General features: G+C 37.6%; 3 protein-coding genes across 6 annotated transcripts; all 3 read right to left on the bottom strand.

Annotated features, from left to right (window-relative positions):
- Window positions 1–253: 253 nt before the first annotated feature.
- LOC113712777 (uncharacterized) lies at window positions 254–4,741 on the bottom strand. The gene is made up of 13 exons (XM_027236342.2): window positions 4,171–4,741; window positions 3,767–3,909; window positions 3,338–3,454; window positions 2,764–2,878; window positions 2,554–2,691; window positions 2,359–2,454; window positions 2,136–2,249; window positions 1,821–1,889; window positions 1,619–1,689; window positions 1,450–1,543; window positions 1,118–1,246; window positions 908–997; window positions 254–810 (listed from the first exon to the last, which is right to left on the bottom strand). The coding sequence occupies exons 1-13, from the start codon at window positions 4,588–4,590 to the stop codon at window positions 718–720; spliced, it is 1,689 nt and encodes a 562-aa protein (XP_027092143.1). The 5' UTR covers window positions 4,591–4,741; the 3' UTR covers window positions 254–717.
- A 5,170-nt stretch (window positions 4,742–9,911) lies between these two features.
- On the bottom strand, window positions 9,912–13,142 carry LOC113712125 (BEL1-like homeodomain protein 11). Of its 4 annotated transcripts, none has more exons than XM_072066869.1 (5): window positions 11,575–13,142; window positions 11,089–11,468; window positions 10,942–11,005; window positions 10,684–10,851; window positions 9,912–10,592 (listed from the first exon to the last, which is right to left on the bottom strand). In XM_072066869.1, exons 1-4 carry the CDS (start codon window positions 12,373–12,375, stop codon window positions 10,708–10,710), a joined length of 1,389 nt encoding a protein of 462 aa, XP_071922970.1. In that variant the 5' UTR covers window positions 12,376–13,142; the 3' UTR covers window positions 9,912–10,592; window positions 10,684–10,707. The 4 variants fall into 4 exon arrangements, with proteins under 4 accessions (XP_071922970.1, XP_027091216.2, XP_027091217.2 ...); XM_027235415.2 differs by having other exon boundaries at window positions 9,912–10,486; XM_027235416.2 differs by having other exon boundaries at window positions 9,912–10,486; window positions 10,942–11,002.
- A 1,656-nt stretch (window positions 13,143–14,798) lies between these two features.
- Window positions 14,799–20,677, bottom strand: LOC113711746 (BEL1-like homeodomain protein 10). Its single transcript, XM_027234936.2, has 5 exons — window positions 19,008–20,677; window positions 17,328–18,378; window positions 16,320–16,696; window positions 16,169–16,229; window positions 14,799–15,759 (listed from the first exon to the last, which is right to left on the bottom strand). The coding sequence occupies exons 2-5, from the start codon at window positions 18,264–18,266 to the stop codon at window positions 15,091–15,093; spliced, it is 2,046 nt and encodes a 681-aa protein (XP_027090737.2). The 5' UTR covers window positions 18,267–18,378; window positions 19,008–20,677; the 3' UTR covers window positions 14,799–15,090.
- Window positions 20,678–21,269: the final 592 nt, after the last annotated feature.

Raw genomic sequence — 21,269 nt, 5'->3', positions numbered from 1 at the left:
AGTATACGGTATGGGCTGGTTTAATGTTCACAATGATCCTATGCATACACAATGGATGCCAGTCGCACAGGTAATCTTACTCTTATATTCTAAAACCAGCCAAAAGAGAAAAACGGAATTGCACGCTTTCATAATTTGCTGCTGGCAAATCAACCCTTGTAATAGGATTGGGCCAGTGGTACTTGCTAGTATACTTTTCTTCCCATTTTCTTCCTTAAAAACATTGGAAGGGGAGACCACTACCAAATCATGGTTCCATCAAAACTGATGTATTATTATTTAACGCCAAACATGGCAGGTTTCAGACCAATCAATTAAGAGGACAGGCGCACCCTACCCCGATCAAAAGTTTCATGAAACATTAGATTAGGATATCTGGTGCTTAGAGGAACACATCCAAAGGACTCCCACAGAAGCTAAAAGTGAGTGGACATGCCAACATCTACAAGCTCTATGTACAAAGATGCATGTACAAAGATGATTACAACCAAGCCTTATCTTGTGACAAGACACTCTGAAGAAGGATGACATTTCATGAAATCATTAGGTCAACAATGAGCAATGACAATCTTCTTTATCGCCATTGTTTCCTTTGCCCTAGATGAGTTGCTTTTCGTGTTTGACAGTTGGCCATGAAAGCATCAAAGTAGTTTGGTATTCATGAATTGGTCTTCAAACAACCCATCGCATCCGAACATCATTTGTACAAATCCAAAGTCATGATACACACATCTGCCTCATTGGCGTCAGAAGCCTTGCAAACCGGAGAGGCACATGGGCTTTAACCACTGCTCCCTTGTCGATGTATTCCTGGTAACAGAAAAAGGAGAATTCGTATTTGTAAGAGAAGTAAGATGGGACAAGTATGTTAAAACAAGCATCCTTGCAATGTATAAAATGCACTCACAGTTTTCTCAACCATCCCTACACGATGGATGGTACTAAGAAGTTCCCCTTTGTCAAAAGGGATCAAAGCCTCAACCCAGACCATTGTATTCTGCTAGACAAATGTGTTTCATCATTTAAACAAGAATAATACACTTGTCCTAGAATACCTAGTTAACATGAATTTGATCTTTTCTTCTGTACAAAGTGAAAGTAAAAACCAGTTCAGCACCTTAAGCTTTTCCTGGACCACATTGCAGAAATCATCTAACCCTTCTCCAGTTAGAGCAGATATGCATACAACATCTTCTCCCCTCTTGGCTTCCAATTTTGTTTTTTCAGGATGTTCAGCTTTATCAACCTAGAAAACATGAAGGGTGAGGAAGATGCACAGAATAATTTACAAAACAAAGATACATACAAAAAGAGGTCATGGCGACGATAAACTACATTATGATGAAATCTCCTCAATCATGCAATTGAAAAGTGAATTAGGAAGGATGTTTTAATGTCATTGGAAATGTATGAAGTTTTAGGCCCGAATATGTGGATGACTCCCATTACCTTGTTCCAGACCATCAACTTTGGAATCGATGTGGCATCAAGTTCAGAAAGAACTTTCTCCACAGCCTCTATTTGTTGCTCTGCCAGTGGGTGGCTGAACTAAACAAAACAGATATCAGTAGCTAATGATACTTGTGCTTAAGTAATGCTTTTGGTTTATGAACTATACCTTATATCCACCACATGCACAAGAAGTGATGACTCTGAAATTTCTTCTAGTGTAGCCCTAAAGGCAGCAACCTACAACAAAAAGACTACGTCAAAGTAAAACACAGAGAAAATATTTAATCCAGAATTTAGTAAGATCCTACAAGCACATCAAGATGCATAAGAGATAAGAGCCAATGCTCTCGGGACGAAAAAAAGCTTACCAGGGTTGTAGGTAGCTTTTGGATAAATCCAACAGTGTCTGTAAGAAGAAATTCCTTCCCATTTTTCATCTGAATTGAAGACACATCAATTAACAGCCATACTTAATCTATTTCCATCGCATAGAACTACTGGCCACTTGTAAATAAATATTCACAAACAAATTATCATCAACCTCTAACTGCAACATATTCACATCAGATATTCTAAAGGAATGTCTAAATGAAAAGATTTTTGCTTTGATTATGAGACAGGAAACCAGTTCTAAACCATGGGAACAAGTATGAAAAATCAAAGCTTCTTCAAGTGTTGTTAACCTGTACTCTTCGTGTAGTAGGGTCAAGTGTAGCAAATAATCGGTTCTCAGCAAGGACGTTTGCACCTGTTAATTGATTTAGTAGTGTACTCTTTCCAGCATTGGTGTACCCAACCTAAATGGTGCAGCTGGATACAATTAGATAACATGTTCATTCTGGTTGTCATTATTTATAGGTTTGATTAAAAAAGGAAAAAAAAAAGTATACGCTATTTATTCCTCACCAAAGATACAACAGGAACAGGGACAGAGATGCGCCTAGTCCTATACTGCTTTCGATGTTTCCGAACCGATTCCAGCTCCTTTTTTAGAACACCAATCTGCCAGTTCAACAAAAACAAAAATCTTAAGCCTAACACATGAGGAGAAACCAATTCAAGAAGCAAAGCATAAGCTAGACTGCAGAGCAAGCAACTTACTTGAGTGCGTAGGATTCTCTTGTCCACTTCTATTTGTTTCTCACCCATACCTTTCACCTTGCCTCCAGCTTGTCGCTCAAGATGCGTCCACATTCTTGTGAGCCGTGGCAACTGGTATTCCATTTGAGCCAATGAAACCTGAAAGATTATCCCACTGAGCATCAAAACATGCAAAATGATACAGAAATATAAGTACCAGTAAAGATTTACCTGTAATGCAGCTTCACGGGTTGCTGCCCGCTGGTTGAAAATATCCAGAATGAGGGCTGTCCGATCACACACTCTGACATCTCCACCGAAAACCTTCTCCAGATTTCGCAACTGTCTAAATTGATCATTAAATATGTAAAAGATACAGATACCAGATCTCGCAATTTCCTTCATTAAACCATAACCCTGCCTTATATCACCTTATATCACTACAAAACCATAAATGTCTTCATAAGCATCTAGAGTAATCTCCGTCTAGTTATCCGTTGTTAGGAAGTTAAAATATATTTGACATACTTCACCATCAATCTTGCTCCTTATTTGTCATAAAAATAATTGCATTGTCTTTTTTTTTTTAATTGGGTGTGAACATTTTATCATACCATGCAAAGTATGGGTCGCTAGCTCATTAACCTGTAAAAGTTAAACATAAGAAGCAGTACTGTTCTTGAAGTATTTAATGATTCATTTTATCTCTAAAAACTCGCAATACAAACTTTCAACAAAAAAAAAGAAAATGGACATTTGACTCAAAAACAGTGATGATATCAAGCTAAATTCAGGAGGCACCAACCCTGGTGAAAGCTCGTCATCAAATATCACAGTCTCAACACCAAATGCTTGAATTGTGGTCTTGATTTCTGCAACTTTCCCAGATCCTATATATGTCCTTGGATTCGGATTGGAAAGTCTGCACCATGAAATAACAAAGACATTACGTTCCATACACATAGGAATAAGAAAGAGATTGCTATCCCAAGTCGCTCAAAAGCTTTTCTTTTAAGAAGACTCAGCCTCATCTAAAATTCTAGATAGCTACAAGTTGTTGTTCACTATTCAACTAAAGAAACATTAACACTAATTTCAGGTGCTTTTAGTAATCTAGCTAGGAGCAAATCATGCAAATGCATAGGTTCTTTCATAGAGTTTGCGAAGTTGTATTTACAGCATTACGCCTCACTAGTTACATACAGAATAGGAAAAAGTGAAAGCAAATACTCACTTCTGATGCGTGGAACCAACAACCAATAGTCCAGCAGTGTCAGCTAGCTGGGCAAGTTCTTTAAGTGATTCCTCTGTACCAAATGAATCTTCTTTATCACCTTTGCAAGCAACACCAACAAGATAGGCTTTCTCTTCAAGAACCTAAAGTACCCACCAAAAAATAAAATCATAATTTCCCCACTAAAAATGTTATCTTTTCAAACAGAACAATGTTCTGTCAGTTCCGGAACTAGAATAAAGCAGGGAAACTGCAATCAAGAAAGCCACAGGGATGGAACTACAAAAACACAACAAAACAAAAGAATGAATCAGAATCGTTTCCTTTCCTTCTCAAAGCAGAGTTGAAACTGAACCCAACAAAGAAAGGTGAAAAAACAGGAAGGGCCCGAGTTTATATACTACCTCTTTTCCGTTTCTAAGAGTGAACCTATTATCATCATCAGACTCTTTTTCTTCCTTGTCAGCAAGTTGTTTCTTTCTGGGACGGGTGTTGGGTACTTCTTCCTCTAACACAGTAGCTGCTACTCCATCATCAAGAATGGCTTCCTTGATTTCTTGGTGGGTGGTATCCTCAACAACTGCTGGGTAGTTTGGTAGTGAAACGGTGTCGTCAGGAGGAGGAAGGATTCCAGTTCCCTCCTCTTGAACAGCCCTCACAGAATGGTTATGCTTCTGCTGCCTAGTAGAATTGTTGTAATTGAGAAAGTGACTGGGCAGGGTGGTGAATTGAAGATACCTCGTATGCTTTGGAATCAGCCATCGAAAAGCGGGTTCTGAAGTTGGAATCGATGGTTTAAAGATTGAGCAAAAGCACAAGCTCATGATAGATTCTGGGAGGAATTTTGGTGAGGAGTAATGGCCAGTAAAATATCAAGTTTATCAGTCCTCTGTTTCCTCTGGAGTCTGGACTGTAAAGCTTAGAGCTTGCCCATGTTCGTCCTTTGTGGATTTTGGGACTGGCGACGGAAGCGGGACGTACCGTTCACGCCTTTAAGTGTTGGATAGGATATCAGGCGAAGTGTGATGCTAAGCCCACAGCCAAAATGAGCCCATGCCCATCCTAGTGAACTCAAACCTGCCCCTATCTCGGCCCGTAAGCTGGTTAGCCTGGCTTCTCATTAGCATCCTTTTTTCTTTTAAACAAAAAAAAAAAAATCTTTTTCTACGGAAGAGGTAAGATTTAAAAAGTAGAAAGGGGAAGAGAGGTTAGAATTCATGAGCTCTAAGTTTGGAGTTTCAATTTCAACTATTAGATCAAGATCTCCTTAATTGTTAATACTTTATATTAGCAAAGATGTAGTACAATTTGATTAGCGAAATCACTATTTGTTTACAATTTTTTTTTATAGTATTATGAGGGTTGGAGATGAACTTCTAGACCAGACAAGTGCGATACTACATTTCCTAAATTTTTTTTGAATGAAAGAAGCACAATGCTTCCTTATAATGTATAATGTATTAAATGGTGTTTGAACTCCAACAATGAAACATTATTGTTATTTTACCAAGAAAGTTACTTTATCTAATTTCCAAATGTAGTAAGTTTAATTGCAGAAGTTATATCTTCTGCAAAAAAAAAAATTGCAGAAGCGGGTTTGTTTGGATTGTTTCATATTTTCCCAATTTTATTTGCTTACATCATCTTTACAATTTCCAATACACCTTTTTATCTTCCCAATATCTTTTTATCTCACATACATCACATCACAAAAAATGCTACAGTAAAAATATCTCAAATAATCCCAAATAACTTACAATCCAAACAGACCAAAATTATTGTTGACTAGTAATAGCGAAGTAAGACCATCAATAGAGCTGGGTCAATTCGAGTTTGGCCTATTTGGTTCAAAAAAAATTCACTATGTCTAAATTTTAATTGGGTCAGATAAAGTTTGGGCCTAAATCTTAGACTCAAACTAAATGTGAGTCGAGTTTGGGTCAAACTAGGCTTGTGACGCCTCAAAAAAAAAATGAGTTTGAGAATCCAGAAATTTTCTAATTTTCTAGGGTTTATTTTTTTAATTGCCCGTCTTTTCTACATTTTCTTGATTAGAAAAATTCCCCAAATAAAGTTTATGAGCAAAGATAGTTTTAAAATGATTTTTCTAGTATCGATTAGTTTTTGAGAAATTAAGAGCGTATTTTGAACGTGGGACCCGCAAGTGCGGTAAATGCATTATATTTTTGACAACTTGTTGGAAATTTATATTAAGTGATATTATTTTATAAAGTGTTAACATATTTGTATTGGAGAGACAAAAGGATAGAGTTGCATTAAAAAGGGTGACAAGTGTCACCTTCCTATTCAACCTTGACTTTGACCATTATTTCTTACCGTTACTAATACTTAATTTTGACCCAAAAAGCACCTAAATTTCTGCAAGCTTGGCCGAACCTCTTGGAGCAAAAATACAAGAAGAAAGCCTTCAACTCCAACTTCATTTCTTGCTCAATCTTGTGAATCAACCGTTAAACTTTCAAATTCCTCCACAAAAGTCACTTGTTTAGGAAGATTGAAGGTAGTGGTGGAGTGATTAGAGAAGGCAAAGGACTAAGCCATCAACTTTCTTGATATTTCAAAGTTCATGTCTAGCAATCTTTTCTTTGTTCTTGATTATGCTAAATTAGTGACTTGTGATGGCTAAAGAGATGGTTTGATGGATTATATCTTGAGTTGTGGTTGACTTGATGAAGTTTTATCATTTTTGGGGATTTTTCTGTTTTAATATGAACATGATTGTGTGGTTATATATGATGATTGGAAATGATGTTTAAGAACTCTATGAGGTGGAAAAAGTGGTCAATTGCAAACAATTTCTGTTTTGGAAGAAATCTTGGAAAGTTAGGGTTTGATGTTCTTCATTCTGCCCGAATTTGTAGCTCATAGATAGAGGCCGAATTGGCCTTAGCTTAAAACATGAAAGTCGTAGGGAATGACATTTTATAGGTGCCTACAAAATTTCAGGTCAATCGGAGTAGCGTAGAATGAGAAAAGTCGAAATTACTATTACTGTTCTGGTTTTACCCTAATGTAAGAATTGCACCTGTAATTGGTTGTTTTGGCTGAAATTGCTTCCGAATTGGTTGTTGAGGTCTTCTGATGAAATTTAGCCCTGTTTCTTAGCTTTCAGCTGGTTTTGGAATTTATGGATTTGGACTTGGATAGAATGATTTATGATGTTTCCGCTAGAATGCGATCTGTGAATCTGTTTTTCCGGTTCTGGTGTAGTTTCTTGCATTTTTGACCTGGTTACACTCGAAACTGGGTTGAGTGACCTTCTGCAATATTATAGCCCTGTCTCTTAGCTTCGAAACGGTGTATCTTGCACCTTCATCCGACAATCATAGTGCCTTTGGTGCCATTACCGCAAAAGGATGTCAAAAGCTATTTTTCTGGTTTTTGAGCTTAACTTTCATTTCCGAACTTTTCCCTAGCTTGACTTGTACTAGTACTACTTGGAGCTTGCTGAATGACTATTGGATGAACTTGTTGTTGTGTGTGTACCTTTGGGACTGGCTGAGGAAATAATGAAGCCATGATGGCTGGAAAAGTTAGCTAAACACAAAGGGCATGCTGCCCAAATTTACGCTCGAAGACTAGAGAACTATACTTGCAACTTGAGTAAGGGTTAAGAGTGATTATTACTTGAACCGTCTAGAGTACTTAAGTCTTCTTGTTCCGAGATATATAAGTAAGGATTTGGCCAAACTTGTACCCTTGAGAAATGAAATAATGATTGCTCGAAGTACGTTTTCCTTGCACTTTCGACTCGCATGACAATTTCAAGTATAAATGTTACAAAGTTTTATCATTTAAAAAGTGAGCGAGTATTTCACGAGTATTCTCCAAGTGAATTTCCATTTATTGATTCTTATTGAACGAAACGTATAAGTTTCGAATTCTAGTCATGTTTCAAAGTTCTCAAACTGAGTTTTATCGCAGATTTGGACTCCGAACCCGGAGTATAACCTGAAAGTGACCAGTAAATGCACTATATCTTTTGGTGAGTGCTTTCAAATACTGAATTGAACTTGATACTTGTACTTGAGACGTGACCAATATGATTACATGCCACATGCGTGAATTGTTAAGGCAAAAGTGTACTTTATCGCACTTGCCCTTACATGATATATACTTGTTTATTATTGCAATTGACTTGACATACTTGTTATGATGCGCGCACTTCCTGGAATTCCAGAAACCCTGTGGCAAGTTACTTAAGTCGAGCCAGCAAGGGCTTGGTCGATTGGGTAACGAACCCTGGGTCTCTTGTTTTGTCGAGTGGAGTGATATCTCCTCGACTAATCGGTATACTCGAGTATTACCACCGTGTTTCTTGAGGATTTTGGGCCCAGCTGAGGGTTTGAACGGTGGACGGAGAGTCGTGTAAGTGGTGTTCTACTGGATGGGTTACTTACTTGAAAGTTGACGGAGTGTCAACTACTACGTGATCAAGCTTCTGGTAATGCAATGGGAATTTGGCTCCTGAGATCCATCTGTATCCTTATACTTTGGAGTGATTATTGTTTATTGGATTATTGTTTCTTTTGAAAAATTTCTACACTCGCTCATTTTAAGATTGCTACTTGACGTGTTATTGCTCACATTTATGAACTCTTCATGCTCGTTACTTTGTTATATCGAAAACTTATACTTATAAATAATGGTCAATTTGCTATTTGGAACCTCACTGGGCTTTTAGCTCATTCCACTCCATTTATTTTCCTTTCAGGGGTACGAGCGAGGTGTGAGATATGTAAAGTCTAGCATAAACTAGTTGTTTTGACTTTTGACTTATACTCGCGTTATTTCTCGAATAGAATGTTTTGTATTTAGATTGTATACGCCTTGAATCAGTTTGAGTATATTGAGAGGCTCAAGCCCAATTAAAGTTCAGCTCATATACGAGTATAATTTTATATATCAAATATGTATTATAATACGTAATTATACATATTTTGACATAAAATGTTAATAATTTATATATAAATTTGTATTAATTCATAATTATAAAATATATAGGAAAATATTATTTGCACTCTTATTTTTGTTAATCACACTCTCACTATTATTCTAACTATTTAGTTTTCATTTATTAGACTATATGATAAAGTAAATTGTGAGAGTGCAAATAATAAAAAATGGAGTGCAAATAACATTTTTAATATATATTATATATAATTATGTATTTAATTATGAATTTTGGCCAATCCCAATTTGGATCCAAAACTCATATAATATATAATAGTATGAGTTGAGATTGAGCCCTTTAATATGAACCTGAAGCCCTAAAGCCCAAAATTTGAAAATCTATATAATTTGTGAGCCAAGATTGAACTTACTAAAAGTCGACTCAAAAAGTCTAATTGACACCAACAACCATAAATAATACACACACACACTATCTAAGGGAACCCACAGCCCAACCTAAAAGGCATGCTGACTTTTAGGTTATATTGAGGATTTTAAGTAGTACACGCACACCACTTACAATCGATGTAACCTATGTGGAATAGAGGAAATACCAAAACTATTGCCAAATGCTCACCAAAAAGTCTAATTGATACTTACAGCAAAGTACCAACTCATATGCAAAAGTTAACACTTTGTTTGGGTAAATTGAACTCTTTATTAGCAAAAGTTTTCTCTTGAATAGATTAGATATGTAATGTAACTTCATCAACAAAACGTATCAATTCACTACAAAAAAGTTACTGCTTCTAAGTAAAATGTTTAACTTAATCGGAAAACTTATTAAAAATATACAAGCAATCTCCCAAATAGTGGTAGTTTTTTAAAAGAGTTTTCAAATAATAAGAATTTTGAAACAATTTATTCAGTAAATGCATTCTTTATACAATGTATTCACTAAATGCTCTTTTATATATATATATATATAACTATTTAGAAAAAATCAACGAACGCATTTGATGAATGCAACTTTTGAATAAACATTGCATTCAATGAACACGTTTTTGCCTTTTACAAAGAGATTTAAAAACTACCACATTTTGAGAATTTTTTTTTTTTTTAAAAAATCACTCTTCAAGAATTCACTCTTTTATATACCTATTCACTGGGGAAAAAAAATCCCACTCTAATTAGAAAGATGATATCATGCTCCACTTTGCTAGAACTCTACAAAAATGTACTGATTCATTACTATAACATACCACCTGACAGATAGAAATTACAACTCCTTGAGCAAAAATGTACCACTTGACTAGAAATTACCCAATTGATTGCGAAAAATACAAAAACAATACTGATGCTATCCGTTGTTGGGTTTTTTCCCCCTATTTTCCCTCTCAGAGGAACTTAAACTTATATAGCTTACAAAAGATAATTTCTTAATTTTTTGTGGGTTGTATAGACAGTAAGTCTGTCCAAAATACTGCCACCGAGAGATAAATGTAGTCCTCCTTGATTTACTATTTTTGACCAAAAAAGGTAGGAAGGGAATACATGTCATTTCATGTACTGGAGAAGAGATTTTACATCACAAGAAGAGTTTTGAGGAAATCCAAGTGCATTGACTAATCCATCAATTCCGGATATCAACAGGACTAAGATATCCTTTCTGTCTGCATTTTCCTCAGAATTCCAAAAATGACAGTCATAGCCAGCAATTGTCCAGGAGCATTATCCTGTTCCATCATGTCAAATGTCACTGGCCTCCATGTCTTGTTCATCAAAACTTCTTCCTGGAAATGCTGCCTACATATATAACATGGTCCAGATCAGTGACTGAATAGCCTCCAAGATGTCTAGGCTTCAGAGCATGACAAACATCAATTATTTGTTCTTTTATGCCATTTTACTGCTGCACTTTTGAGGAAATAGGACTTGTAAATAGACGTGTAATGTTAAATCAGTGAGATGGAATAAACTGGGAATGGGAAGCATCGATCTACCCCGCAATTAGATCTTTCTGCTTTTCAGTCCTCAGCAGAATCTGCAAAACCTTCACGGGATATTGATGGATTGGATTCAACAAAAGACTCCGCAAACTCCTCCTTGTACATTTCTTCGATCATTGGCTTCCACAGCCGAACTCGGGCATTTATGAACCAATTAGAAACCTGAGAAGCAAATCATGAAAATGACTTGTGTTGATACCCTCATTGGTCAATACCTGTGTATACTAGTATTTGATTGAGAGGAAGAGTTACTTGATTCTTTGACAGGCCCGTTTGTGATGCCAATGTTAGCTTTTCGGAGTCATTTGGGTAACTGCTGTAGAACCTTACTATCAGTAGGGGTAGAACTGTAGAAGCTATAGAACATGGAATCATTAGAGGAAAGAAAGAAATACATACGGATGTAGAAAATGTTCGAAAAGCCAAGACCGAAGAATTGCCACTGAAGTTTCTGGTAGTCCTCTGATTGGTCTCCATGCTTGTCTTGAGCTTTGGATCATGCTCAGCTGTTGTAGAGACAATCTGCTGTGCCTATTCTCTTGATCAAACAAGCTAAGCTGCGACATGTCCGAGCTAATTTTTGGCATGTCTTCTGATATCTTTCGCTTTGTGACATAAATTTGGGATAAAATTGCCTCTCTTAAGCAGCAGAAATGCCTGGACATTGCTTGAAGTGCAAGAGCAGTGTATGATTTACCTGCTCCTAAGCCTGCTATCATCTCAAATGATGACACCAACTCATCCATATGGTGATAATATTGCTCATACCTTCTTTCCACCTAAACACGGAGGAGACAATTAACATGAAAACAAAGTTATGATAGTGCGCAAACTAAACAGTTTTTGGAAAAAGTAAACCATTAGAAGCATTGGGTTGATTCCAACCTCCTCCAGCAACGCAATGAGCTTTAAAAGCTTGGCTTGAAGTTCATGTTTCTCGGTGAATACTTCATTGTTAGGAAACTCCAAATTTATTTCAGAGCGAAGTTTCAAAGAGCCCCGTTTGCTGCTGCTGGATAATCTCCTAGCATATTTCTCATTGCTTAAGTCAATGGCCTTGCTTCCAACCTTAACCACTTCATCCAGAAGCCACTGAGCAGGTCTCAGATATTTGGAATTGCTAATGGCAACAACCAGAGCTTCAGTTCCGTAGGAGATGCAAGAGGATTGATGATTTGGCGAAGTTGAAGATGCAGCAAAAACACTTCCTCCAAAAGAGTAACTACTGTTTATGCTGTCGCCGCGGGGATTGCAAGCTTCTCTTGCATTGTCTCCAGAAATTATGTATCCAGGATCCACGAGAGTAGAATTCAAGGTTCTCTGCCTTCCAGCCACGGGAGAAACGAGTGTACGGGTGCCTAGGGACAGTGACAGCCTCTGGGCGTGGTAATTAGCCTCATTTGATGCCCCAAGAAGATCCATGAGATGTCTAGGGTGGTTAACATCAGATTCGTCAGTCAGCTGAGGAGCATTGACAATATCTATGGATCTGGGAATCCTTTCCCCGAAACACTGAAGGCTAGGCGTGGAACCAAGTGAATCATATGTACTCCCTCCACTCAAACCATTTGCATAAGCATCAAAATGTTCCCCACCAAACTGATTTTGGCTAGCAATGGAGTTTGAAATGATGAACTGGTGTAAGATACTTGTATTAGGATTTGACGGCGAATCTTGTGAAACCATACTTAAAATATTGGAAGATGAATTCTACCAACTATGAGAAGAAACTTAATCAAAGCCAATTTTTAAATTGGCCTTGGGGGTGAAATGTGCAAGATTTAAAGGTTCTAAGATGACGAGTTTACTTTCTTTCAATTTTGTGGGAACAAAGTAGAAAGAAGGTTTGAGACCTCTAAAACGAGGAAAATGCAAGAGCAATGGTATGACATGGAACTAGCGTTTTATAGTTACAACTGAAACTGTTGTAAATTTGTAATGTAACACAGAACAATTTGACATTTTTGCGGGGAAGATCAATGCATCATCTATCACTATAGCATACAACAATGTTGTATATGCTACGCATAAAATGGGCAAAATAAAGCGAAGAACCAGGAAGAGATTTAGGAGTTACTGGGAGGATTGACACACAACCAGGATCAAAAATGATGCAGAACTCAAGTACACGTGAGACAACAAAATCTATGGATACAAACAGAAGAACAGAAGCGTTCAATGAGCAAGTATATGAATAAAAAGAGAGGAAGAGAAGAAGAGGAGGTACATTAACCAGGAAAATTAGGATGACAAGTCCGTATATAAAATGAACTCTAAGCAAGCATAATTAAAGAGCTTACATATTGTCAGGTGAGCAAATTTCGAAAAGAACAAAGGTTATGACTTGTGAGGGGCAAAGAAATATACATGAATGCGACAATAGTTCATTCAAGAAAGAAAGCAAAGATTCCCTGCTTCCTCCTCTGTGTGTGTGTGTTTTTATCCTTCTTTTTTTTTTTGTGTGTGTGTGTGAATGTATGCAGCAGCTTAAGCTATAGGACCTAGCTAGAAGTATATAGGGCTCTGCAAGTTCCCAGCGAAGCTAGACGCAATTAGCCAAGTGAAAATGCTGAAAAGGACGGGAAAATATGGTCCCCCTCCTTCCCTGACTAGAAAACAAGCAGCAAAAGCACCAACACAGGTTCAGCTTTAATGCTTACTGTTGCATTTCTTTGGAAGACTCAAAAAGCGCTTTCAGCTACAAAAAACTTCTCAGTCTCTCTCCCCATAGTCAGTACAGTAGTCACACAGAAGAAGTAAAAAAAACCGAGATAAGATGGTTTTTCTGAAGGTCTCTCTCTGCTATCAGTAAAAGGAAAGGAAAAAGCATCGTGTCTTTAGCACACTCGCAGTTTTAAGATTGTCTGATAGTGAATCTGTAACCATATGGGAATATCTAGTCATTTTATTGTTAGCTGATGTTATCATGCATAAAGATGTTGAAGGGACACTGCAATTCACAATCTACCAAGGGGAAATGTGCGCAGAAACTACAAATGACTTTGTCATGAACTGATGACGCTCATAAAAAGATAGGACTCTGCTCGACCATACTGATTTTATGTTGTTACATTACAATGTAGGCATTGCTTTTTGCCGGGTTTTGGACACTTTTCTTGTCTAAAGGGAAATGAAACTTGCATCCCAGTTTTCTCCTTTCTTGTTTCTCCTCAACCTCCTTCCCTTCCGTTTTAATCAGTGAATATGGTATAACCATATTGATGCGCTCAGAAAAATGGGGTGATGGATTCTAAGTAGTAGACCTTGGGGAGACAGTCATCCATCCTTTATTGTATTGGCCCCCGCTCTCCACCTGTTACCCTTCTGAATATTATAGTTGTATTGGTTTAGAACCTCAAGGCCCACTTACTGATTAAAGTGTCTGCACCATCTGAACGGCAAGTAAATACCAAAGAGAAGTTTGGCTACGCTAGCTCTCCTGTAGCTGATCATCGGCTTCCCAACCAAACACCCCAGTAGAAGATGAAATAAATATGAACAAATTATGACTAGTTAAAAGAACAACAACTTTGAGGCAAAAGCATTTTCAATCCTTTTAAGGTTCGCAATTCCGCTTAAGCATTACTGCACTGCTGTGTTGCTCAATGCATCCCATATGTGCTTACAGACCAGATTGCTATCATACACGACAAATCAAAACCTCCTTCAAACAGAGTTTGGAGCAATTAGTTGGCCGGAAAATGATTGCATGACTCCTTGTTTTGTCAAAATTGATCCTTGAACTAATCTGTTGGCTGAAAACTGATCGACTGCAGTTTCTTGTTCGTAACGCTTTGGTGGGTGATACTTTTCTAGCTGGCTAATAGCGGGATAACTCATTACAGGTTTTGAGCTCTGATCTTGAAAAGAGCACTCGGGACGAGCATAATTTTTCCCAAATACATTGCCCGAATGAGCTTCATTGATTTGATGTTATTAGTATCATTTTCCAGATATTCAATAAACCATCCTGGAACCTACTTCCAGATATTCAGGCGGGTCAGCCTCCTCGATAAGGAAACACAAGTAAAGTATTTCGTGTTTATAGACAATAAATAACTTTAAAACCGTCCATTTACTAGTTCTAAAGGATTTGATATACCAAAGAATACGCAAGAATGTTTGTACCGTCTTTATAAATGGGCTAATCATTCACCAATTTCTTTTCTATTATACAGCAGATTATCCATATGCATATTTACAGGCATGTTAACCCATTTCGTCAATAATTTCAGGCAGAAAAAGCCTGGAATTCATGAATCCAGCCAAAGCTTCTTTCAGACACTGTCTCAGTCTCTTGCGCTCACGCAGGCACACGCACATTTACAGATGCTTTTAACTGTGGTTTTTGCTGTAAGAGATATTAAGAATCCAATGACAAAAATGCAGGAGACCATATTCTCACAGAACAAAATCAGATAGCAAATGAGGGTGGGAAAATCTTTCTTGTTGGTTTATTGCATCTAGACAATAGTATTCTGCTTTGTCGAGGCCCACAGAAGAAGCAACTGTGTCATCCACTCCTGTATGTGTTCCATCAGATATAGGTTGTGAATCTTTTGAAGGATGCTGTAATCCTAGTGCAAGGGAGACTTGATTGCCTACTGGACCAGCCAACATGCAGAAATTATGCGCATTAGCATCAGAACTAATGCTTACATCACCAGTCTGCTTAGACCTTATGGTCTCAATGGCGCCAACTTTATGATCAGCCATGCTAACTACATCATCTCTACTTGATTTATTCACATGATCCATGTCATTTTCTTCGAGAGAACCCGCCTGAAAGCCCATTCTTGTTGCGTAGGCATGTACTTTAAGGTCAGAAGTGACATCATTCCTCAGCTCGCTAGACTGCGCCAATCGGCCACCATCAGCACTGGGAGACATCAAGCTTTCATGAAGCTCTTCTCCCGTGTCCTCAGATTCTGACTTCAATCTTCCTGTTGGTTGTCCATGTTCTTGAGAAGATTTAGAATCGGCTTCCATGTCAACAAACTCCTCTTTGTACATCTCCTCAATCATGGGTTTCCAAAGACGAACTCGTGCATTGATAAACCAGTTTGCAACCTGAACCAAAGACGAGATTATGGAATGCCAATTGACTATGACCGTTTATAAAGATAGAAATATTTCTTCGCTCATCTTTAAAGTGCCGATAAGATGATATAGGCGTTGGCAAAAGCAATCGTCTATCTAAACTGAAACATATTAAGGAAGCATGTTTCTAATGAATGCTATATTGCTATGCTTAGCTTCAAAATTTGAGGAACAATGGTGAGGAAAGAATAGCAGGACATTGCGATAAGCTACCGGTGAGAGATGAAGTCTACTCTAATAAAGATCAAGTTCCGGAGTCAGTGCAGTAGAAGCCAACAACTAACAAGCTTCTTTATTAGCAATGCTTCATCATCTTCGAGATTTTTCTAACACTTTGCAAGGACAAAGAATGACACAGATTTCAAGTGTAAATTTATACCTGGCTTCTGGTCAAGCCTGTCTGTCTTGCTAGCATAATTTTCTCAGAATCCTTGGGGTAACTGACGAAACACATAATATTAGATTAGTTAGAAACCACGATATCTATAATTGACAAAAACAAATGAGATGTAATTTAACCAAATACATACGGATGAAGGAAATGTTCGAAAAGCCAAGCACGAAGGACTGAAACAGCAGTCTCAGGCAAGCCTCTTTGTGGCCTCCAAGGTTGTCTCATCACACCAAATTGCTGAAGTGCCCTTTGTTGCCTCAACTGCTGGTCCAGATGGCGGAGACGAGATAATCCTCCACCTTGACCATTGGGAACTGTACCTTCCTCGCCTAAGCTTTGCTGCACAACTTGAATCTGGTTCTTGATTGAATCGCGTAAGCAACGGAATTGGCGGGAAATTGTCCTACGAGCAAGTGCTGTATATGATCTAGCAGCCCCACATCCAGCCACAATTTCAAAAGAGGATACTAGAACTTGCATCTGCTGGTAATATTGTTTATATCTCCTATCCACCTGGAATGGGGCAACAAGAAAATCTTCAGAAGATATTTCACCAAAATACATAGGAAACTCAGTATAAGACTAATTACATTCTACATAACCAACAATGGGTTAACAAAAGATAGAGATCTTCTGAAGTTACCCACAAAAAACACGGGAATAAGAACGCAAAACTATAGCTAATTCTGGAGTTCAGTGGATAGTTTTCCCTACTTGAGAGTTAACATCTTATTTCACTCACTCTATATTATGGAGAACAAGACGTTCAGAGGAGACAATATGATCACAGAGCATGCCATACAGAGGAATTTAAGCCAAACGTGATGGGTTCTTTTAATGGAAACACAAAATTAGACAGGCTAAATTCGGAAAATTATTCATATTTGACCAATGGTGTGCTTTTTCAATGAACTATGGCTGAATTTGTTATCTTTTGGAAGCATAGCTGCAAAAAGTTCCCACTTTAATGATGGAGAATATTAAAAAATACCAAAGAAGTTAACATGATGAATAAAGCATCTTAAGGAAATGAATGCAGCAGCCAGCTGAAAATTATATTAAAAAAATACCAAAGAAGGCAACATGATGAATAAAGCATCTTAAGGAAATGAATGAAGCAGCCAGCTGAAGATTTTGTCCCTACCTCATCCAACATGGAGAAAAGTTTAGTCAACTTGTTCTGCAGATCATTCCGTTCAGCAGGTGAAAGCACATCAGAAGAGATCCCAGTCTTAGAAGGGATTCCAGATTGATATTCAGCTTTCAACTTGGTCGCTTCTGTGACACCAAGACCAGAGGACTGGAACTCATTGCATTTTTCCGACTGGTTCAGGGCCTGGTGAACATTAACCACTTCATCGAGTAACTCTTTAGCTGCCTTGAGATACTTGGAGTTGTATATCGCTCCTGAAACAACTGTTTCCTCGTGTAGTTTTGGATCAGAATTAATCCCTTTGGAGCTTAAGGAAGACTGAGGTTCATACACTGCTCCAACTTTGGAGCTATTGTTAACTCTTCCAGCTAGATCAAATGACAAGTATTCAGCTGTTTTAAGTTCACTACTTTCAGAAAAGCGATCAGCTAGATGCTCAACATGGGAACTCAACAGAGAAGAAAGGCCTGAATTTGAATAAGGGTTTTGATACGAAGGCATCTCAACTGAGGACGCTGCCTGACTGCCCAAGCTGAGAGATAATCCTTGATTCTGAAGATTCTGGTCAGCGTTTTGGAGATGGAGCAGTTTTTTAGTGAAAATTTGATCCACCACAACAGCATTACTATCTGAAAAATTGGGAGCAAAATTGAGATGCTCGTTAATTGGTTGCATCATAACAGGGTTACCATGTGGGGCAATGAATAGCATCTCTTCTCTGCTTTCAACAGATTGAGCTTCAACAAAGTTGTGTGCTTGCAAGGAAGTTCCAGAAAACAACTCAGGACGCAATGAGGCAGTAGACGGCGGGTTTGGATATATTATTTCAGGAAGATCTGATGATTGATAGGAAGTAAGTTTTGGATTCAGCAAATATTGAGTCTGCAGGACATCTTGTTGACTGGTTAAGTTTGGATAATAAGCAGACATCTTGTTCTTGCACTGCCACAGAAACCCCTAGTGCCAGTTCAATAGCTTCAAGTAAAGTACAAATCATTACCCATGCTCTTGATTCTGATAAACAGCTGAAACTCTTTGGATGCTGGAAATGAGAAATGGAAGAACATCATTGATAGAACCATTCTAAAAGAAGTCAACAGTTGTTGGGTGAGATAAAACCAGAATAACTATTCTTTCTTTCTTTCTTTCTGCCTGGTTCTTTTCTTGGTTCCTGTTTTGACTTAGGAGGAGGTGCTTCTGAATTCCAATGACATTAATCTTGGAATCTCTCATACACAACTCTTTCAGTTCAGAACCATCAAGTTCGCAGCATTCAAAAGCATAACTTACAGTAAGCGTGATAATTTTAACTTGAGCAAAAAGATAGACCATAAAAAGGAAACAAAGGAAGCCGAAATCTTTTATCCTTGCTCAGACAAACTGGGAAATGGATTCCAGAAAATACTTGGAGAAGAAAGTAAGTTCACATACAGATAAAGGCTTAAAATTCTGTAACATGAATCACCCGGAAGAGCAGAAAGCTTTTGTATCTTCGTGATCATGAATGATGATGGTCGTCATCATTGAGATAGGCAATAATACCCAAATCACAAACATCATCAAGAAACAAGCTATCTACATTAACCCCTTTTAGTATATCATTTAATCACCGCATGAACCAAGAAACAGAAAGAGTAAAGGGAAAGGTTAACAAAAAGAAGTGAGGACTACCTGGAAAACAAATGCTCCTGTGATTGCCCTGAATTGGGGGAGCAGACAGAAGCAGAGAGTGATTGAAACAGGGATTCAATTGGTTCAAAACCAAGTCTTTCTCCGGATGGAGACAAAAACTGATCCAAATATCCCAAACACACCAACCCTCCTTATCATTGAACAATGACACCAACCATATAAATACTCAAAAAAGGCCAATAATAATTAAACAGAAAGCAAGGATGACAAGCTCCAACCTTCCGTTCTAGAGTTTAAGACAGTGGTACCATATTCCCTATATGAATCATTCCACCTTTCTCACGTGGGGACAAAAAAGTACAATCCCAACAAGACTTGTCAGCCAGTACCTTCTTTTTCTCCTGTTGGGAACATTTTTATTTCCCCCTTTTTTTTTTTTTTTTATTTCCAACAAGAACTCAACATTGAAAAACATTCGTAGTGGTTGTTTTGGGGGATTTGTCAATGTTAGTATTAGCTTGATGGTTGGAGGTTTTGAACCGGTAACCACCAGTTGGTGGACCTAAACACTCGTTCTTAAGTTTAAGGCTCCAACCGTTAGTTGAAATCATGCACAGTATTATAATCATTTTTAATCGATATCTCTTGCCATCAAATACTACTCTTTATCTTCAACCAGTTTTGTATTTAAAACTACTGAAATGCTGGTATATTCATATTCTTCCACCCATTGAACTTAAAAAAATGACACCATACCTAGAACTAGCACTTGTAAACAACACACACACAGCTTTGGTTTCTTGCGTGTCGGGACAACGTCACATAATCTTTTGGCCTGATTTAATAATGATGACCAATATGAATGGCAACATTGGGAAGACTCTTTTTAACTATAGAGGGAATTCAAACTCTTTAATCCTTAAAAAAAACCGGACAATATGTCCTTTTTTGTTGTTGTTGTAATAGTAGTAGATTGACATGCACGGATGAGCTAAGTTGTGGGCTTGTTTGGGGACGCATGGTTAGGTGAAGTCGTGAACGAGACAGATCCAATTCGATGACAAACTAACACGTTTTCAAACCCGACACGTGTATTTCTACGATATGTCATTTTTTTTTTTTTTATCATTTTATGTGCCGAATCTTACACGCATCGGCGCCGGCGGCCAGTCCAGCGGGGCCTTTCTTAACTTGAGCGGAAGAATCGGCAAATACAAAGAACATCTATATATATAGTAGGACATAAATTCTTATTGGATGACAAATTCATCCACTCTTACCTTTAGGCCTCTCCGTGGTTTAACCTTTTCTCACTTTTACAACAAACCAACTCATATGTTCTTGGTAACCCATGAAATTGTCGGTGCGTGCAATGTCGTACTTGCAACTCCAAATTATAAAATCCTATCCGATGCAATGTTCGATTACATGTATAACCCTAATACTTGTGTAAACTACAATTGAATGAGGGGTACAACTACAAACCACCCTGCTCGAGTTTAACAATCTATCTAGTGTTAAAAGAGTGCTAAACTTGGCTTGTTTTGATGAAAAACTTGGCTTGTTATGTTCATCAAGCTGAACTTGAGGGAGTTTAGTTTATATGGAATCAAGCTCGAGTAGTTTTAATTTTTTTTTTCTCTTCTTTTACATATGAATTTCAAATTTTATAGTATACAAGCCAAATTCTAATTGAATATAAAACTTTATCGAACATTTCACAAAAATACTGTTCGTGTTTGACTTATCAATTGGCAACTCAAATTTCTATCAACTCGAGTGTATCACAGTTTTTTTTTTTTTTTTTTTGCGTTTTGTGAGGGGGTGTTTTTTTCTGTAGGGGGGGGGGGGGGGGGGGGGGACGGGGACGGTTCATATAAAAAAGAAGGATAAAAGAACAAAATAACAAAAATGGAATTGCAGCAAAACGAGAAAAGATTATAACCTCAATTTCTATTGTTTCTTTTTTCCTTTTGTTTTAAATTTTTTTCAACAATTTAAAAAGCAGGGACGGGAAGAGAGATTTAAACCAAAACCACTAAATTCTAAGATCTCAGCCTTAACTACTAGAACAATACCTCCTTGCCCAATAGCTCTATTGTTTCGATTATGAACTAAAATAAATAAGGTAATTTACAGGTTGTGCTTCTCTTCTTAGCCTACGATGGTAGCCATAATACTTTGGGCGGCAGGGCGGTTTTATGATGTAACTGTGATGTGCAGGAGAATTTATGCATATAAATCTAAAGGGATCTAATCTGTAATTTGTCCAGATATCAGGGGTATATTCTTCTAGCAGGG

The sequence above is a fragment of the Coffea arabica genome, chromosome 10e (assembly GCF_036785885.1).
Source record: "Coffea arabica cultivar ET-39 chromosome 10e, Coffea Arabica ET-39 HiFi, whole genome shotgun sequence".
NCBI classification, from domain to species: domain Eukaryota; kingdom Viridiplantae; phylum Streptophyta; class Magnoliopsida; order Gentianales; family Rubiaceae; genus Coffea; species Coffea arabica.
This window is presented reverse-complemented; position numbering and strand designations above follow the sequence as displayed.

Excerpts from the sequence above, each read along its gene's own strand:
- LOC113712777 (XM_027236342.2), bottom strand. The coding sequence starts at position 4,590 with ATGAGCTTGTGCTTTTGCTCAATCTTTAAACCATCGATTCCAACTTCA. Across the intron at positions 1,890-2,135 it reads CTACTACACGAAGAGTACAG|ATGAAAAATGGGAAGGAATT; the intron begins GTTAACAACACT and ends TCTTCAATTCAG. Across the intron at positions 1,544-1,618 it reads GTGCATGTGGTGGATATAAG|CCACCCACTGGCAGAGCAAC; the intron begins GTATAGTTCATA and ends TGTTTAGTTCAG.
- LOC113712125 (XM_072066869.1), bottom strand. The coding sequence starts at position 12,375 with ATGGTTTCACAAGATTCGCCGTCAAATCCTAATACAAGTATCTTACAC. Across the intron at positions 11,469-11,574 it reads TCATTGCGTTGCTGGAGGAG|GTGGAAAGAAGGTATGAGCA; the intron begins GTTGGAATCAAC and ends CTCCGTGTTTAG. Across the intron at positions 11,006-11,088 it reads TTCGAACATTTTCTACATCC|CAGTTACCCAAATGACTCCG; the intron begins GTATGTATTTCT and ends AAGGTTCTACAG.
- LOC113711746 (XM_027234936.2), bottom strand. The coding sequence starts at position 18,266 with ATGTCTGCTTATTATCCAAACTTAACCAGTCAACAAGATGTCCTGCAG. Across the intron at positions 16,697-17,327 it reads TTTTCTCCATGTTGGATGAG|GTGGATAGGAGATATAAACA; the intron begins GTAGGGACAAAA and ends GCCCCATTCCAG. Across the intron at positions 16,230-16,319 it reads TTCGAACATTTCCTTCATCC|TTACCCCAAGGATTCTGAGA; the intron begins GTATGTATTTGG and ends GTGTTTCGTCAG.